At 37.9% G+C, this 17,396-nt stretch overlaps 1 protein-coding gene across 1 annotated transcript in view; it reads right to left on the minus strand.

Annotated features, from left to right (window-relative positions):
- JAZF1 (JAZF zinc finger 1) overlaps nucleotides 1-17,396 on the minus strand; it is a 191,900-nt gene that overhangs the window by 81,225 nt on the left and 93,279 nt on the right. The window contains exon 2 of the mRNA XM_030446371.1: nucleotides 7,861-7,933. Within this exon, the coding sequence (XP_030302231.1) occupies nucleotides 7,861-7,933 (73 nt within the window). The remainder of the gene's footprint in view (nucleotides 1-7,860; nucleotides 7,934-17,396) is intronic.

Below are 17,396 nucleotides of genomic sequence, written 5' to 3' on the forward strand. Positions count from 1 at the left end.
GCATTTCAGCAACAAATCAAAATGGGTAGCATTACCATGAAATATTATTATAAAAAAATAGGATCAGTAACATTAGAAAACGAAGCAGAACTACTTTTTTACAGAAGACTGGTGAGAAATAAAACTTAGGTTTTAGAAAAAACAGGCCACAGACAGTGAATATTAGCAGCAGCTGGGGTGGGCTGGCTCTGGATTCCAGGGATGGTAAATCTGCCAGTATGTAAGTCACCACATGCAATTCAAGATAGTCACAACAAGCTTTTAGCAAAATATGGACAGCAAGGACCTTTCCTAGAAAGTCATCTACTCTGCCTGTTATTTTCTCTCCTGCGTGTAATGTTTTGTTGCTGTTGTTGATGGTGATTTACATTAAAAAACTTACCAGGACAGGAAGTAATTCGGTGCACAGAGCAGCTGTTTCTTTGAGCGGTAAAGATAGAAAGAACAGACACTGTTTTGAGGCATTTTATCTAAGATTGCACAATGTAGATGGGTGCAGACAGGTGAACCTTTCTTGGGGTACGGCGCTTCAAAGTCAAAGAGGTGTTCTCACCAAGGTGCACAGTCAGTGCTCTGGTTTTGCTGCCTTCAGACCCAGCTAGCCTCACTCGGGGCTTCTGCTCCAGACTCAGCTGGTCTGAGCTGCCCCACTCTGGCTGCCCCAGAGTGAGCTGAGGGTGTGCTGGGAAGCTCACCTTTTATTGGCCTCCCAATCCTGCTCATGCACAGCTGAGGCAAACACTAATTGGGTGGGGGCAGGGTCTTAACACAGGTGGGCTTGACACAAGCTCACGCCTCCCACCTCATAATTAGCACCTGAGTGCCTCAAACATGGGGCTGTGGACGCATGCTCAGGCCATGCCTCTACACGTTCTGCTACAGGACTTGAAAGAAAACTAAGGCATAAATGTAAAATTTTTGCTCATCCTTCACTCTGGAATCAAAGCATAATGGAGTTTCCGCAAATTCTGATTTCTACGGAGGATATTAAACTAGAACATTAGTGTGCTTTTTTGAATAGCTTTGTGAGTATGTTAAATAACTGTAACAAAGGATCAACGTATGTTATTATCAGCGCCTAACAAGAATAAGGACCTCACTGTGCTATCGTGCAATAGATACTGATATTGATACTGATACAGATACTGAGAGAGCTGTTACCCTCCATAGATTACAATGAAATAAAAATCTGATTTTTTTTCATATAGCAACCACACAGTCCTTCTGAAAACACCACTACTGGTTATGGTCAAATTTGAACAGAAAAGAAATACCCTCCTTTACAAAACAAGAGAAACTGAAGAATTTCTCCCCTCCATCCCCAAAATGAAGTGACCTGTGCAAGAGTGAATGGAAAATATATGCAGAATTAAAACTGGACCAGACAAGACAAAAAACAGTGCCAGAAAGCCAAGATTATTTTTTTCACCAATTCTGGCATGCCACATTGATGAAAGATGGAAGAAATACCAATAAAGACAAGAATCCCGAAAGCTTTGAAGATTTATACTGACAGCTCAAGTATTTGCTCACTAAACTATAGACACAGAGGTGTGTATATGCATGCTTGCAAGGAATGATGCTGACTCGGCAATGCTTCTTTTACTTGAGACTCAAAAGATGGATTTTTTCTGTCCCTGAGTCTTCTATGTGAGTATTGCCAGAAGAAACCTAATTGCCTCTCAGTTAAAAACAAAATCCAACCCCACAATTACAATACAATCTTTCCATGTACTATGCTTTTTAATTAATAGTGTAATTTTTATTTCAGTGCATGGCATTAGGTCTTTTCTTTAAAATGCTGGTCTGCTTTTTGATCTTTACTGATGACATGAAGTAAAAGAGCTGTACATTATATAAATCTTCAGTTTTACTTAGCTTGAAGCTGATAAAAAGAGAAAGAGAAACCAAAGCCAACTGTACAAATCCTTCCAAACCAAAAGGTATTCTCTTTATGCTAATGAACATTCATTTCTGCACATCTTGTTTGAATTATAATCTGAAGTCTGTCTTGTTCCATCTCTTGAACAAGTCAAATAGCAGAACATAAAGATATAGATACATGAATAAAAAAACCATGATCTACTTGGTCACTGCAAACCTAAAAACAAGCTCAGATAGAAAAACATTATCTGGCAATTGACATGTTACTTTGATCCCTTTGTTTCACTATTCTGCCACACGCATTCAATCCAACAGCTACTCGAAGCACAGGCATGTACCTTCAATGGGATGAGAATCAATAGTCCAATAACTGCATCTTTACAGTCATTAAACCTAATTTAAATAAGACAGTATCATATTACAGAATGGGAAAGTTAGATTTGAAGATAAAGGGCAAGAACTATAGTACTAGACACTATAAAATGTACTAAGTTTGAACAGGTGGTGGAGTAACCTGGGATTCATTGGCTCCAATTTTCCTGTGCAGAAAAACTGATCTCCACTAGATTCCTGAAATGGAAAAGTTTTTTTTGCCTCCACTATTTGCTTGTAAGTTGTTTTTCTTTTAGTTACTTAAAATAAATAAATTAAAAGCAACAGGACTTGCACTGTTGCTGGGAAAATGTTCTATAGATCTTTTCCGTGGCACATCCCGTTATTTGGTATGACATCTGAGAGGCTACAGTATTTCATTGGCTTCTTATTTAACTACTGCAGTTAGCTCAACCTGTTAAAAATGTGTTACAGCAGAACCACAGGAAAAAGTGCAATTTGTTGCCAAAGCAGCAGATGCTGCTAGGTAGCTTTAACATAAATGCCTCTACTTACTGAAAGCACATTTAACTGTTAGAACTAAATGCACGCACAGAATCAACTGTATTATTATAATTCTATAATTGTAAGAGGAAACGCACTAAACACACAACAGAAGGTGGCCTCAGCGATAAAGAATAGATATGGTAAGAAGAGGCCAGTGGCTGCAGGGACCCTGCTGTATAGAAAGGAGTAAGAAGCAGCTTATAGTGATACTCAGCACTGAGCATAACACCTTTAAAAAACAAATAAACCCAAAAAACCCAAAGGACTAGTATCACGTGGCCTGGATACTCTAAGAAATGATGTGGATCTAATTCAAAGGGCATTGTCTCCAAATCCAAAACATTATTCTTGGTTTTATATTAGTAAAATAGTGCATACTAAATATATTACTACCTAAAGATTTACCACTTCTAAAAATAACTTTGAAATTATCATTAAATTCTATGGTGTTGGCTGTTAATTTTACTCCTGGAAAAAAAGGTAATAGCAGTATAACCAGAACCAGTGAGCGGGACAAGACACCAGGGCAGTCGGCAGTGGCTTGAACTTTGTATGTAATTAATTCCTTTCACAAATGCATATGCTCACAGAAATGATTGATTTTACTTCTAGTAGTGTTAAAAAAGGAAACAAAGTTGGGAAATTGCTTCTCAAGAAATCAGTGCCCATTGAGAGAAAAAGGAAATGGGAAGAGAAGCCTGCAGCCTACAGGGATTTATAATGGTGACAGTGAAGCAAAATCTTGTTTGTTAAAAATAAAATCTGGAGGGGACAAAAATATTAGGCCTGGCTCAGAGAAGTGCAAGGGCAATCTTGGACTCTTTATCCAGAAATGCTGTTCAGTTTTATCATAGGCTTGATTTATGCTCCCAGTTGAACACAAGATTAAACTTTATATTGACAGCCTATTACAACAGATTGCCCACAGGCAACACTGAAACGATTGCCACAGTGTGCTGCAACTGCTTGCAGGATCAATCCTATTTTATTGCATGACCTCTCTTGTATGATCTCAATTATTGATAGAAAACCACTGTTAAAAATACCCCTACGAGTAATATATAGTGAAAATTATTTTGGTAGCTAATTAGAGATTTCAAGATGACACTAGTCTTTGCTTTCAAGGTTTCCTGATACAGCTATTATGTGATTTGCAGTAGAAATACTGTATAATTAAGACAGCTTAATTTCAATTGAAGGTGCATTCTAGTTTCCCTTTTCCTCCAACATCATGAAAGTTTTTAATTTCTGTACCTAGGGACAATTTATCTTATAGAAACAGTATTAAATGCACATTCAGTTGTTCTATTCGTGAAATATGCTTCAATAGTACAAATTACTATGACTCTCCTAGCTCCTGTTTTCAAAGTAAAAGGAATTTACTCCAATAAATTAATTACGCCTTCTTCCTACTTCTGGTGTGTACCATCTCAAAGCTGAAACACCTCTTTTAAAACTTAATTGCAAGGGATTTTTATTCACTTAGTCTTGAAAGAAAAGCTTTTTAGTTTTAGCATTTTAGTATCAGGTTCTTAGCCAGAAGAATTACTTGTATGCTTTTGTTGTCTTCTCACTTGACCTAATAATCATGAGATGTTTGGTTTGCTTAAAAAAAAAAATAAAAAAAATCAACAAAACCTGCTCCCACAACAGGTGCTTTCACAGGCAACAAGCAGTATCCATATTAAACAAATTTTAGAATGTGTAAATTAGGCTGCACAAACCTAAAAACCTTGACAGTATGCAGTTATGCTAGGGCTGTGCATTCCACAGAAGTACTGCAAACTTGAAAACCATTGGTGCCAAAGTCCCAGAATAATGGGCTCAGGCACAAACAGTATTATATATGTTCCAGTAAACACGAAGGAAAATCTAGTCATGTTAATTAACTTAAAGTTATAAATACTGTATTTAAGTAGTAGTATAAGCAATACTAAATATTGAAACTAACTGCTGCATTTCAATGCGATACAAAATACAAAGGTGTCCTGACCCACATACAAAAGAAATACCTCTAAGAAAGTACTGGAGGATGTTGGACCAAGTGCTTAGTTGCAACTATTCTGACAGATCACAGCCAGTATCCCATTTAGGTAGAGGCACCATTGAACTCCTTGCAGACAAACCACTCTCATATTTATATGATGGAAGCAGATGAACTACATCTGCTTTGGCAGTATTTTGCTTTACTGACTCTAATTTTGACTTCTAAGAAAGCAAATGGAAATTAAGTAGGGAACAATCATCAATACTGAGGAGTGCATTAAGGCTACACGAAACTTTGTCTGAGCAAAGGATTTGCAGCAACTCGGTCAGTGCCCAGTTCAAGTGTTTGATGTGGCAATATTAAACCATTATAACTTAAAATTTATATTTTGTCCACTGGTTTTCAAAGGCACCTTATCTGTCTACATGAAGATCACACACTATGGAAACTGCATCTGTGTGTCGTTACTGAAGGCTGTAATGGCAGTAAATCTCCAGCAGAGAAAGAGATGGAGCCGTATAGATTCAGGTGCTGACAATCTGAACATTGTTTCTGAACTTAGAGGCACAATAATACAATATTATGTATTAATATGCCTGAGAAAACCTGGGCTAGAAGGTAAATGGCAACAAGACTATGTTTTAGATTGCAAACAAAGACTCCTGGACCCTTCTGTCTTTACTATCTGCTTTACCCTCCCAGCTATCACACCAGACAACCCAGATTTATGGTTTCAGCTTATAGTGGCCACCATACACCATAGCAATGAGCAGCGCATAAAGCACACCCACTTAATCTTTCTACCACAACATATATTAAGTGTACATCTTATCATATAATTTTGGCAGTCCCTGAGAATCAGAAGTCTCTATTTTCCCAGGCTCCATGAGAACGTATGGCCCACATAGAACATATTGAATATACAAACCTACAGAGAAGTATTGTTTTAAGGTCTGGAACTCACAGCAGGAACCAAGCTAAGTTCAGTTCCACTTGGAAGCCATAAAAGCATGGGTTTAAAAAAAGTGCAGCAGTATCTGGTGTTTGATATCTAACAGTATGCAACATGTTTATGACATGTATTAGGCTACAAAATCTGAGTTCATAGCCTGGGACAACAAAGCAGAACTCAGCTCTGGCATATGTAATGGGAAATAAAAAGGCATGTCTCGTAGTGTAATGGATATTGCTGCTCCCTCAAGAGCTTGAGCTGCACAGAGCAGGTGGTTCAATGAAAGACATCAGCACTTTGGAAAAAATTAAAATACAATTAAAAAAGCAATTAAATAGCAGCTGGTTTAAATAAGAGTCAATTCAGATTGGGTTTTACTATAAGAACAACTCAATTCATTTCTGCAGAATTACTTCTAAGAATTGAAAGGGTAAGAAAGTTACAACAAAATGTGTAGTGAGTAACTAAGACTGCCTCAGGCACTAAGAACTCAGTTTAAAAAATTATCAAAATAATCTAATCTGGATGAAGCGTTACTTCCAAACTATTTTAAAAACTCTTAGGATAACTTTTCCCTAATTAAAAAGAAAAAAAAATCTCTCTCCCTGACATTAAATAAAATTATCACAGAAGCAACAAGAGAAAACACCCAAGTACATAATGGAAAGAGAGAAGCATCCCTATATATGTAACAACATACCAACCCTACATGGTGGGGAAAAAAAAAAGAAAAAAGAAAACCACTTTTATGCATTAAATGAGATCAACAGAAATAAGTGCTTAAAAGGGTCCTGGTTAATTTCAAAATGTTTTAAAGGGTAGAACTGTCTCCAGGAAGAGCAGGAGTAACTTGCCAAGTAGGAAATCATGTCAGTACCACCTATTCTTAATCATCGTAGTCTCATGCAGTGGAGAAAGTTTAGTCATTTCACCAAGTGAACACCCCTTCTTACTAACATACCTCAAAGTTGTCATCCCTGCCCTCTCTCCCTTCTCCCCTGACACCCCTTTTCTACAGCAAATATCATACAAAGCAAAACGGTAGATTCTGTGTTTGAAAAAATGTTGGGGTTTTTTATTTGGTTGGTTTTGTTTGGTTTTGGTTTTTTTGGTTTTTTAACATGAACTAGAATTGGAAAGAAAATTTTTATGTTTTGTATCACCTATGAGGGTTTCAATCAGTTCAGTCTATCTTTAATTAAATTTTGGGTTAATCTTACAGAATTGTAAATTTGTATCTCATCCCCTAGCCAGCAAATACACAAAAGGTGTCCCATCTATAAAACACAATCCCATTTAGAATATTGAAAAATGCATTTTCAAAATGCAACTAACATTCAACCACAGTACACTGTGGCAAGCATACTGAAAAGGGGGAACTGGAACTGCACAAACCCTTCACATCTTTCCCTTACATGCAGCATGTTCAAGGGGTCACTTCCCTCCCAGAGGAAAAGCAATCTGAGCTACCTCCATTGATTTCTGTAATGCCTTTAGGTGAAAGGGAAAGCAAGGAGTAGCTCTCACAGGCTGCTGTTTACCATAACAAAGCCTGAAACACAAGAACCTCTTCCATTCCTCCATGCTGGTGTACTCTGGAGGTTTCTGTTCTGCCATCAGTCAATAAGGGAAAAGCCAAGGCTTTGTTGTTTAGATAAATCCTTTAAAAAATGGTTTAATTTCTTAATTTTTCCAAGTTTTAGGTTATACAGAGCTAGTAAGCAAGATTTTAAAAGATTTTAAAGATTTTACACTGTGGTAAAAAATTCTCTTACATATTGGACTATTGCCAGTTAAACGTAACTTATGACCGAAAACAAATTTCTTTCTCCACTTAGTTGTGTGGAGTGCAAGAAAGCAGAAAAATAAGCAAAGACAAATAATTTTGTTTTGTGCAAGACACACCTTAAACATAAAAGCCCGAAACTTCAGAGTATCAGAGCCATGCAGCTGAAGGGCTGCTTGTGCCCTATGTAGATGTGATTAAAATTTTAGTTACATTTTAATTGAAATGTCTTTTCAAATCAGGTGTTATCGTAGTGTCATATAACATGAAACAAAATAGAGAGAATGCATAAGTGTATCATCTTGGCATATGCATATATACAGATTTTGTGCAAACCAAGATCAGTTATAATTGAAAAATAACTGCACTTACCTGTTAATGTAACTTAGAGCAACATAGGTTGGCTGCTGAAGTTCTTGTTTCTCTAATACACGTGGGTCTGTATCTGGAATAAAAAATACATACACTGAACTGAGTTTTCTATATTTACACTGAAACATGTGGGGCTGTATACTGCAAAGTGACATAAGTGAAGACAACAGATACAAAATAGCTCAACCCAGTTTATCCATAGAGCACATGCTTAGCACAGCACAATCATTTGTTTGTTCATTCATAAACACACCATTGCATTACTTTACACAAGAATTTAAAACATCAACAGTGATGTAATTTCCAACTGTCACACAAGCTTTCACAATCCCCCTCATAAATATTAGTTTTCACTGCTTTCCATTATTTAACGTTAAAAGGATCAAGCTTTTTTTTTTTTTTTTTTTTTTTTTTTTTTTTTTTTTTTTTTATGTAGCTGCTTTGAAATACGTTTAACACATTTAGAGATGTTTCAAGAGTGGTAAGATCTCTTCAGCTGGGACATGATACTTTTCTTCTGCAACTCTGAGTTTTGCTTTCTCCCTTCTCTGCAGTTTATTTTCTGAAGCTCTCAAATCGGAGAAGTCACACAGAAATGCTCTTGAATCCAAATGCTTGCCAAACAGAGTATTGACCACCAAGAACCCTGAAGCAAACACAAACCAATTCCCTCAAGTGCTTTCTCTTTCAAATGAATGTTTTCAATCACTGTTCTCATTGTCCTTTTCAGTTAAGTTTTGCTTTCCTCTAACAAAGTAGTAGTAGTCTTGTTTTAAATTTCTGAAACAAACAAACAAAAGGAGTATGTGCATAGTTATGAAGTTTTCTTGTACAGAAAATAAATCATATTGCGGTTTCAAATACAGCCATTCTGTACATTGTAGAAATACACCTTTTGTAGTTGACCATTAAAAAATATCCAAAAATTCCTAATTGAAAACATGCATCATGTCTGTACAGATTACTACACAGTCATTAACAAAATATTTCATGCATTACTTTAAAAGCAATTATGGGTGCATTTTATTTTAACTATATTTATTATTTTAACTATAAAGAATACAAACTGTGTTTACTAAATGGGCTTCCATAGCACTGCTGCTATTTTTTTATTTCTGAGAAACATCTCTTCTTGCATTGGGGGTAGGAGGAGAGGGAGGAGAGAGGAACCATGAGCAAAACCCCGAATTTGGATTGTTCTTGCTTCCTCCTACTACTTTCAGCATTGTTAATCCTTAAAAGCTCATTATCTTGATAATCACTTTTGTTTGACTTGATCTGTTCTTTCTGGTGGTTTTTTGTGGGTTTTGTTTTGTTTTTAAAACCAGATTTCTTTTGAAATCTGTCTCTGCTGCAATGCCTTAAAGATTTTTAACTGAACTGAATGGGCACTGGGCTTGAGCTAGGTGCATATGTCACACCACTGCCTGAAGCAGATAATGTCTTTATTCAGTGAGCAGGGAATCCTCTGTCCCACCCCATCAAAGCTCAGACTGATCCTAATCTTTCTTCCTAGGTTTGCTCCTGAAAATCCCAGGCTCCGGGATTTCCTAACATGCCTTTATTGACATGTCACTAAAGAGATAAATACCTTTAAGGAAGTTCAGAGTGGAGGGATTAAAGCACAAGTGTCAATCCAACTGGTAACCCCAAGCCTGTTATCCTTAAAAGGAACAGATCTTGCTGGTGCCTGGGGAAATTCTGCAGTAATTACCAGCACACCACACTCTGCTCTGTATTAAGCTAACCAAAGACAGCAAAGCATCAGCTATCTTAACGTGTTATCTTTACAACTCACTTCTCTGAGGCATAGTTAGGTTCACGCAACACACAAAGATCTTTTACTTGCCTTTGTTTCTACAAAACCCACAGCCATTTAGCAGGCTAACTGCTGTCATGGTAAAATCCATTAGATTTACACCTTGGTGGTGCACAGCCTGCCACGAAAACTGTCTCCATCCAGAATGTCCGCAGAACATTAATCCCAAGCAGGACTATCAGAGAACTGCCCCACCTCAAGTTTAGGCATCTGTGGTTAAATTCCTTCGTCTCTGCTAATCCAGTTCTTAAATGGGATTAACCTCCACCTATAAACAACAGTTTCTGTGACTGAAGGAGACAAAATTGGGGCTGCTTTACATCAATGATACATGTATCTGTGTGAGAGGGGACAAGGGAAAGCTCTAATGAATTGAGTCTACTACCCTTCCACTGCTCACCAGCAGCTCAATATCACATCAGCTGAAGACGAAAATGCCAAGACAAAAAAGAAAAAAGCCCAGTAACAACTATAGGGGTATATTACCAAAACAGAGAATTTTGCTTGCTGGCATCTGCACAAAGCAGAGTCCTGTCTCTTGGTAGGTTGTCTGACACACAAGGAATACACTGCACACAGTCTGATAAGTGGATCTATCCTTTCCTCCTCCATGTATCAGACATGATTTTAAGTTGTGTTGTATGTCTCAGTTCCAGAAAAAAAAAAAAAAAGAAAAAAAAAAGAAAAAAAGAAGCAAGAAGTAGTCAAGAAAACCTTGTATGAATTTAGCACTCAAAATGCTTGACACATTTTAATTCATGTTGCAACCAGCTGCTGGGTTGCTGGTCATGAGAATATTGCATTCACTTCTGCTCTCTAGTGGGAACTACACATAACACTGCTGGATATTATTTCTCTTCTCCCAGCTACAATAACAGAAGACAAAAAGAAAGCAGAAAAACTTGTGCTGTGGCCACCACATGGCTCTCACAGAAGAGCAGAAAGGAGCAGAGACCAAGCTATGCCACAGGTGCCAGCATCCATGTGGCCCCAGGTGGAGTGGCACAAAGGCTGCACTGGTAACCTTCACGCACCCACCTCAGACCTGCCCACCTCAGACCTTGTTATCCAGGGCACAGGTTCACTTTGCTTAGCACTGACAGCTTTTCTCTCAGTCTTAAAATGCCACTGGCCTGTTCCTTCCTGCCTCCATTCCCTCATCATCATCTTCTCAACCTCAGTCAGTGCCTTTCCTTTCTCCTGCCCTAACCCCACTTTTTTCTACTCTTTCTCTCTACCCTGATGTTCTCTCCTGCCTTTGGTGCCCACTCCTCTCCTCAAAAAGGCCAGACAAAAGAACAAGTTAAAAATCACCTTAAGATAGCTATGCTTATTTGCTTAATCTTGTACCACAGAACTGAATGTATATATAATTCTTACCCTGTACTGCCCTTTGCCTGTGGCCCCTGACTCCCCACTCTAGTATCTTACTTCCAATCAGACAGTCTCAATTCACCTTCTTGATGTTAGCACACCTTTGAACAGAGGATTACATTATAGTAATAGAGGATAATATAGAGAGGATATAATAGAGGATATATAGAGGATATAATAGAGAATATATAGAGGATAATAATATAGAGGATAACATTATGGTTAACAACTACAAAAGACCAAAACCATCCCAGGCTTGTTTAGAATAAAAAGACAGTAAATATGATTTTTTTTCTTAGCCTTTTAAAAAAAATATTTTTAAGAGAGCAAAGACAAGTACAATAAGATTAAGTATTAGTATTCCCTGATGCAGAGCCTCCAAGCCTGGACTATCAGCACCCTGTCTCACATCTAAACACATTTATATATACATTAGTACTGCTCTCTAACATCACACATGCTGCCTAAAGCCACAGCCTCCAAGTGCCTGTTATTCCACTGAGGACAATGTTATATGTCAATCAACACCCTCAACTATCTGAGTAGCCAATGAGGAGCAGAGGAGAAAAAAAAAATCTGTTGCCAGTGTCAAAAAATGGCCCTGTACAATGTAAAATGTTTAGTCAATGTTTCTTCAAACATGTATAGGCTGGTCAGTCAGCCAAAAGTAGCCGAAATAGTTTCCAAACAGACACCTATAATGGATTAAACACTCACAGATGACAAATCCTTTTCTTGAAAAGTATTTAAGCAGCGCAACCTAGGACTGATCTGAGCTCTTTGTAAGAAAAATATCCAGACAGCAGACACACAAAAACAACTACAGATTTTGAAGGGAGTGGTTAATTAGTATTAATTAGCTACCCTCACTTCTTGAATTAACATGGCCTGGACGACTCTCTACTTCATTAGTTTTGCTGTAACATTTTAAATCTGGTAGAACAAATTGCCACCCACTGTACATTAGACGCCTTCACTATTTGTCTCTTCTCATAAGCATAATGTTCCACTGATTTCATTCCACAGTGGGAAGCAAAAAGCACTATGTACTTTCTGTAATGCTGTGTGGATTTTTTCTCTATGTTCACTTATTTAACTTATTTGGAAACCTTGGTTGTTTTGTTTTTTCTTTAATGCAGTATTTAAAAATATTAAATTTTAAAAGTTGTATTTGAATTTCATATAAACTATCACAGGGTTTTGTTCTAGATCCCCTCCACATCACTACTTAGAGACTTAAATGTATGGGAGATGGAGTTACTCAACCATTCATCCATAGGATTCGATACTTCCGATTTCTCACATCCACAACCTGTTTAACACTAGGCAACCAGACAAGTAGGATAAATATATAATTAAGGCTAAGACCATAAATTTCATTGTGTCATCTTTGAACTGCTCAGATGAAATCAGGCAATTTCTGTGAAGTGTGTTACAACAAAATTAATCACTGAGTGCTGAACCAAGTTGCAATCACTAAAACACGTTACTCCACGCTGAAATAACTTGCAGCTTGAGGGCGCTGCAAAATCCCAACTTGGTGAAGTATTGTAAAGAGAGAAAATAATAGAAAAGGCATATGCATCCTCTTCATCAGTTATATAGCATCGTTGCACATGAGTATTTCTGCACACAATCATGAGCCAAATCTTCATTATTATATAGCAGAGTAAAAAGTTTTGCCCTACAAGATAATTATCATAAGCAACTTGATGTGAGAACTTCACTTTCATGAACTTCCTGCATTTAAATCACTGTGAAAAATCTCTTTTCAATGTATAAGGGGCACACAGAAAAGTCCTAACAAATTTCAATGGCATTATTTCACAACCACAAGCTTTTTTCTTACAGGAACTAGGAAAGGTTCCTACCACAAGCAAATTGGTACAGATAGTCTCAGAAGAAAAAATAATTACTTAAAGGAGGGGAAATTTCAACCACTCTTTGCCTTGAATGTAAAGTGGCCAATGCTGCTTTTACCCTACTGTTCCACCACTTAACAGGAAGAAGCTGAGGTCAAGATTGACAAGAGTCCAGGTACCAAAAGAAGGACATGCGAAGCCCTGTTCACATATAAATGAAGTAACTTTTTTGGTAGCTGCGACCCACCAACAGATTCCACTGATGTTGCAAATACTGTATTTCAGGGGGAGAGGGAGGTTGTCCATATCTTAAAAAGAGGTAGACTTGAAAAAGGTGTTTTACCAGCTTTGCTGTTACTTAAGCCAAACAGTTGCAAAACAAAAGCAAAAAGACAAACTTCCCTTGCCAGCCTGTAGTGAAATGAGGCAACCAGGTGCCACTAATTGCCAGGTAGTGGGCGTGAGCTTGTGTTAAGCCCACCTGTGCCTGATTAGGGTGGGCCCCCACTGCGCATGAGCAGGACCAGGGGGCCAATAAAAGGTGAGGCTCAAACTCACAGGCTCAAACTCACAGGCTCAGCTCATTTCTGAGCATGCCTGCAGAGAGGTCAGTTGCTTCTCTCAGCACTGTGCTACCTTCATTGCGCCACTAGCGCTCATCACCGTTAGGGTGAGGCTGTGAGGAGTCTTGAACCCGTGGCCTCAGCACCAGCCCAAGATGGTTATTTCTGTTTCTTTTTAATATTAAAAAAAATTAACAAAATGCCTCAAATGTTATGAAAATAATGCCCCTACAAAGGATTTTAGAAGCACTAAAACTCACGTTTACAGAGACCAAGGACTTGCAGTATGATCTATCTTTAAAGTCACTCTGATATGTTTATGGTTAATCTCACCTATTTAAGCAAGATTGGTGCAACATCACAGTGGACTGAACTGCCAATGCAGACATCCCCCAGACTCTCAACTGGCTTTGTTGGAACATCCCTACACACGTTCCGCTCACTCACAACCAGTTTCACAGTGTCTGTCTTGCATTTCACTTGGCCTTGAAAACTGCCTGATAGAAGTCAGAACAGCTGATTAATTTCAACCTAAACTTCCCTTGAAACCAGCTTGATTCACCAATGATGCCAAGGTAAACATTTCTGTTGGCTTCCTGAAAGGTCCACCATTGTTCTTACGTGGATGTAACTTAAAAAGACAGAAACAGATACATTCAATATTATCGGAAACAGTTACCCATGCAAAACATTCATGACAAGGAAGCCACTATGATTTCAATTCCAAATGCAGTGTTGTTTAGATCTTCTTATAAATCTAAAGGATAAGATCACCGACAACTATGACTGTACAGACATTAACTGATTGTTTCTTTAATAGAAATGTTTTTCCCCTCATCTCTCGTGATGCTCTACACTTCGAAGAGAGAAGGATGGAAAACAAGTACCATGATTCTGCAAGAGTTTAAACCTATCTGACTTCAAGAACACTAATATTTACACATGATAAGTTCTTTCCAAGATCAAGGTGTTAAATGCTACAGAGATAGACTTATTGAATCAAGTGAAACTGATTATTTAACAAACTCTTCCGCATTTCCAGGTTAGGGTCTCATTAAAGAGACAACTAAGAAAGCCACATTAAGGCAAGTAAAAGCAAGAAAACACTATTTATTTGAACTTACATAGTTTCAGTGAACACTAGAGGCCTCAGGATATTTTTTTAGTACAAAATTTTCCCTGTATAGTCTATCCCAAACCTGCAAAAAATTCTCAAGTTAGCTGCAAACTGATTATTTCCCATGTCAAATTGCTTGTAAGTACATGAAACCATGAAAAAAGCCAACTCCAAAAGACACAGGCTACATAAATATTACAAGAAGGTCACAAAACTGTACTCTTTGGCAGGCTTGAAGATAGCTCCACCAGGGTGACAGGGCTCTACTGGCACTCTGCTGTGGCTTAAACCAGTGCTTTCCACTCAGTAACTGATAGACTGAAATTGCTACATTACTGCAGCAGGAAAACCGAGTCCAAAACCACTGCGAGGCATTACAGGTCATAGTGCAAAGTTTAAACTACTGCAGACTTCTTCTAAAGCCTGTGCAAGCACAAAAGTTAGAATTTATCTGAAGAACTGCAAATTACGTATCAGGCATGTAGGCAACTGGTAAGCAAAAAGAAAGTACCAAACAGAAGATTTATTTAAATGAAGGCTGCCTCAGAAAAAAAGCTTAACACCCTGGTTTAGCACACTCTAGCTTCTTCACACAGGTTACCCATACAGGGAAGTAAGGCAGCCTTCATGAAGGTTCCTGAAGAAAATGTGGAGTTGTAAAAACAGCATCTTCACAGCAAATGCACCCTGATCCCAGGGACACTGCTGCATCATTTTACCTTCACTGAGTATTAAGACTGCAGAACCTGTAAGAAGGAGTCAGGAGAACATCACTGCAAGACAGGGTCACACAAGTTCAAAAGCAGTCTGCAGAAAATTCAAGCACAAAAACCTCCAAGAACACTGTAATCAACAACATCCAATTCACTGCTGCACTGCTGCACAAGCCCTCAGGAAACTGCTTCATAACACTAATTCTGAGCTTAGTTATACGAGAAAATGGTATCTTGATGGATGATAAAGTAGCATATGCTATCTCAGATAGCCTACACAAAAACCAATCTGTGCTTTGTTCTTACAGCAAACAGAAGAGTAGAACAATTTGTACATAAGCAAGTGGAAGAGAATATTCTTTATGCAGCACTATTACTAAATACTATTATTTCATTCTTGCAAGCTGCCATTATTTCAGACTGAGAACTCTTAGAAGTAATGGCCAAGCCCTTGCCCAGCCAAATAGAGTTCTGATTAGAGCTCCACATGTACTAATTTAATGCATACTTATTAAAAGGATTTCAGGTTAAAATGGTAGCTTGGAAATACATCTGAGTAGATCATTTGACATTTTCAGGGTTTAATTAAAAAACCAAGTAAGCAAGTAGACATAAACATTTGCAAGTCTTCTAAAAAAAGCATCTTTCATTAAAAAAAACTTGTGATATAACCATACATAAGGTATTTTATATATGAAATGGTGTCTAATCATGGATCCCGAATCTTTAAAACATTCTCATTTCTGCAATTAAGTTAATTATTGCATACTAGTAAGTGACCACAGTGCTCCTCAGCTGCTGAAAGCAACCTTTGGATCTGTCATGCTGTCTTCAAATTGGCAATTAAAGTGAAAAATGAGAGTGTAACTTCCCAGTGCCACACATTATATATAAATATAATACAACACACAAAATAAGAACAGGACAGAAACTCTCAAACCAAACACTTGATCAACTTAAGTCATGCCTTAATGTGTTTATTTGACAATATGACTTTGCTATTCCTTATTACAGTTAATCTACTATCTTACTAAGAGCTTTCCCATGTCAGAAATAAAAAGAGTTTTCTATTTCTCTGTCCTCAAAATAATTTGAGGTTGGATAGTATCAAACACACTATAATCACTTCAAGGTAGTGGTCAGATCCAAGCAATGGATCTTTTCCTTTGTTCTGCAGTGAGGCAACCCAGTTGACCAGAACTTATCTAAGGCTGCCCTATGAGCTGCTTTTTAGCTTTACACCGATTTACAGTACCATAAACCAAGTGCAGAATTTATGAAATTCTTTATTTAAAAGATGGGGGGTGGAGGGAGGAAAGGAACATATACTGCAAGCATTCTCAATGGGAACCTTGAAGGTCCTATGCAGCATGAGAAGAACAACATCACACCTTCCTTCCCATCCCTACAAGGTGAGTGAGCTTTCAGTATACCATCCTTCATCCAAACACTCTTTCTCTGGCATGGGAGCACAACAAGCAACCTATCTCAGCTCAGAGATTCAAGCTGAGGTCTTTCCTGGTCCCTCTAGAAGCGAGGCTGATTAGAGGAACTGCCTCATCCACATGTGCCTTCTCAGAGCTCTGGTACAGCTAAGCAACATGCTATCAACTACATCCACTTCAGCCTATGGTTGCCTCCAGTAGAAAGGATGGCACCTGATCAACAAACCAGTTTTTAAGACATCTCCCATGCACCTCCTCCTCTGAAAAGCCACCCAAAACTCCAGCTGCAGCTATGAAGCAGGGCAGGAGAGTATAAGCATAAATTCATTAAGAGAATATTACTGTGCACTGTGATGGCAGACATGCTCATTAGACTCTTGGTAGCTCATGTCAAAGCATATAAAAAATAATGGTGTAAATCAGATTCTTAATTTCTATTCAAATGGAACTCAATCCCTGGTAACTAGCTGCAGAACTACAAATGTCAAAAAGGTGCCTCCTGATCTTTCAGATGTAGTGAACTGCAAGCACACTTGTGCTGTGATGCTTTTCAACTTCTTATGTTAAATTAGTTTTTTATTTGAAACATACAATTACTGCCGAAACTAAATGCAATAGTTAATGGTTACTTTTATTAGGTAAA

Source organism: Calypte anna, chromosome 2 (assembly GCF_003957555.1).
Source record: "Calypte anna isolate BGI_N300 chromosome 2, bCalAnn1_v1.p, whole genome shotgun sequence".
NCBI lineage: Eukaryota > Metazoa > Chordata > Aves > Apodiformes > Trochilidae > Calypte > Calypte anna.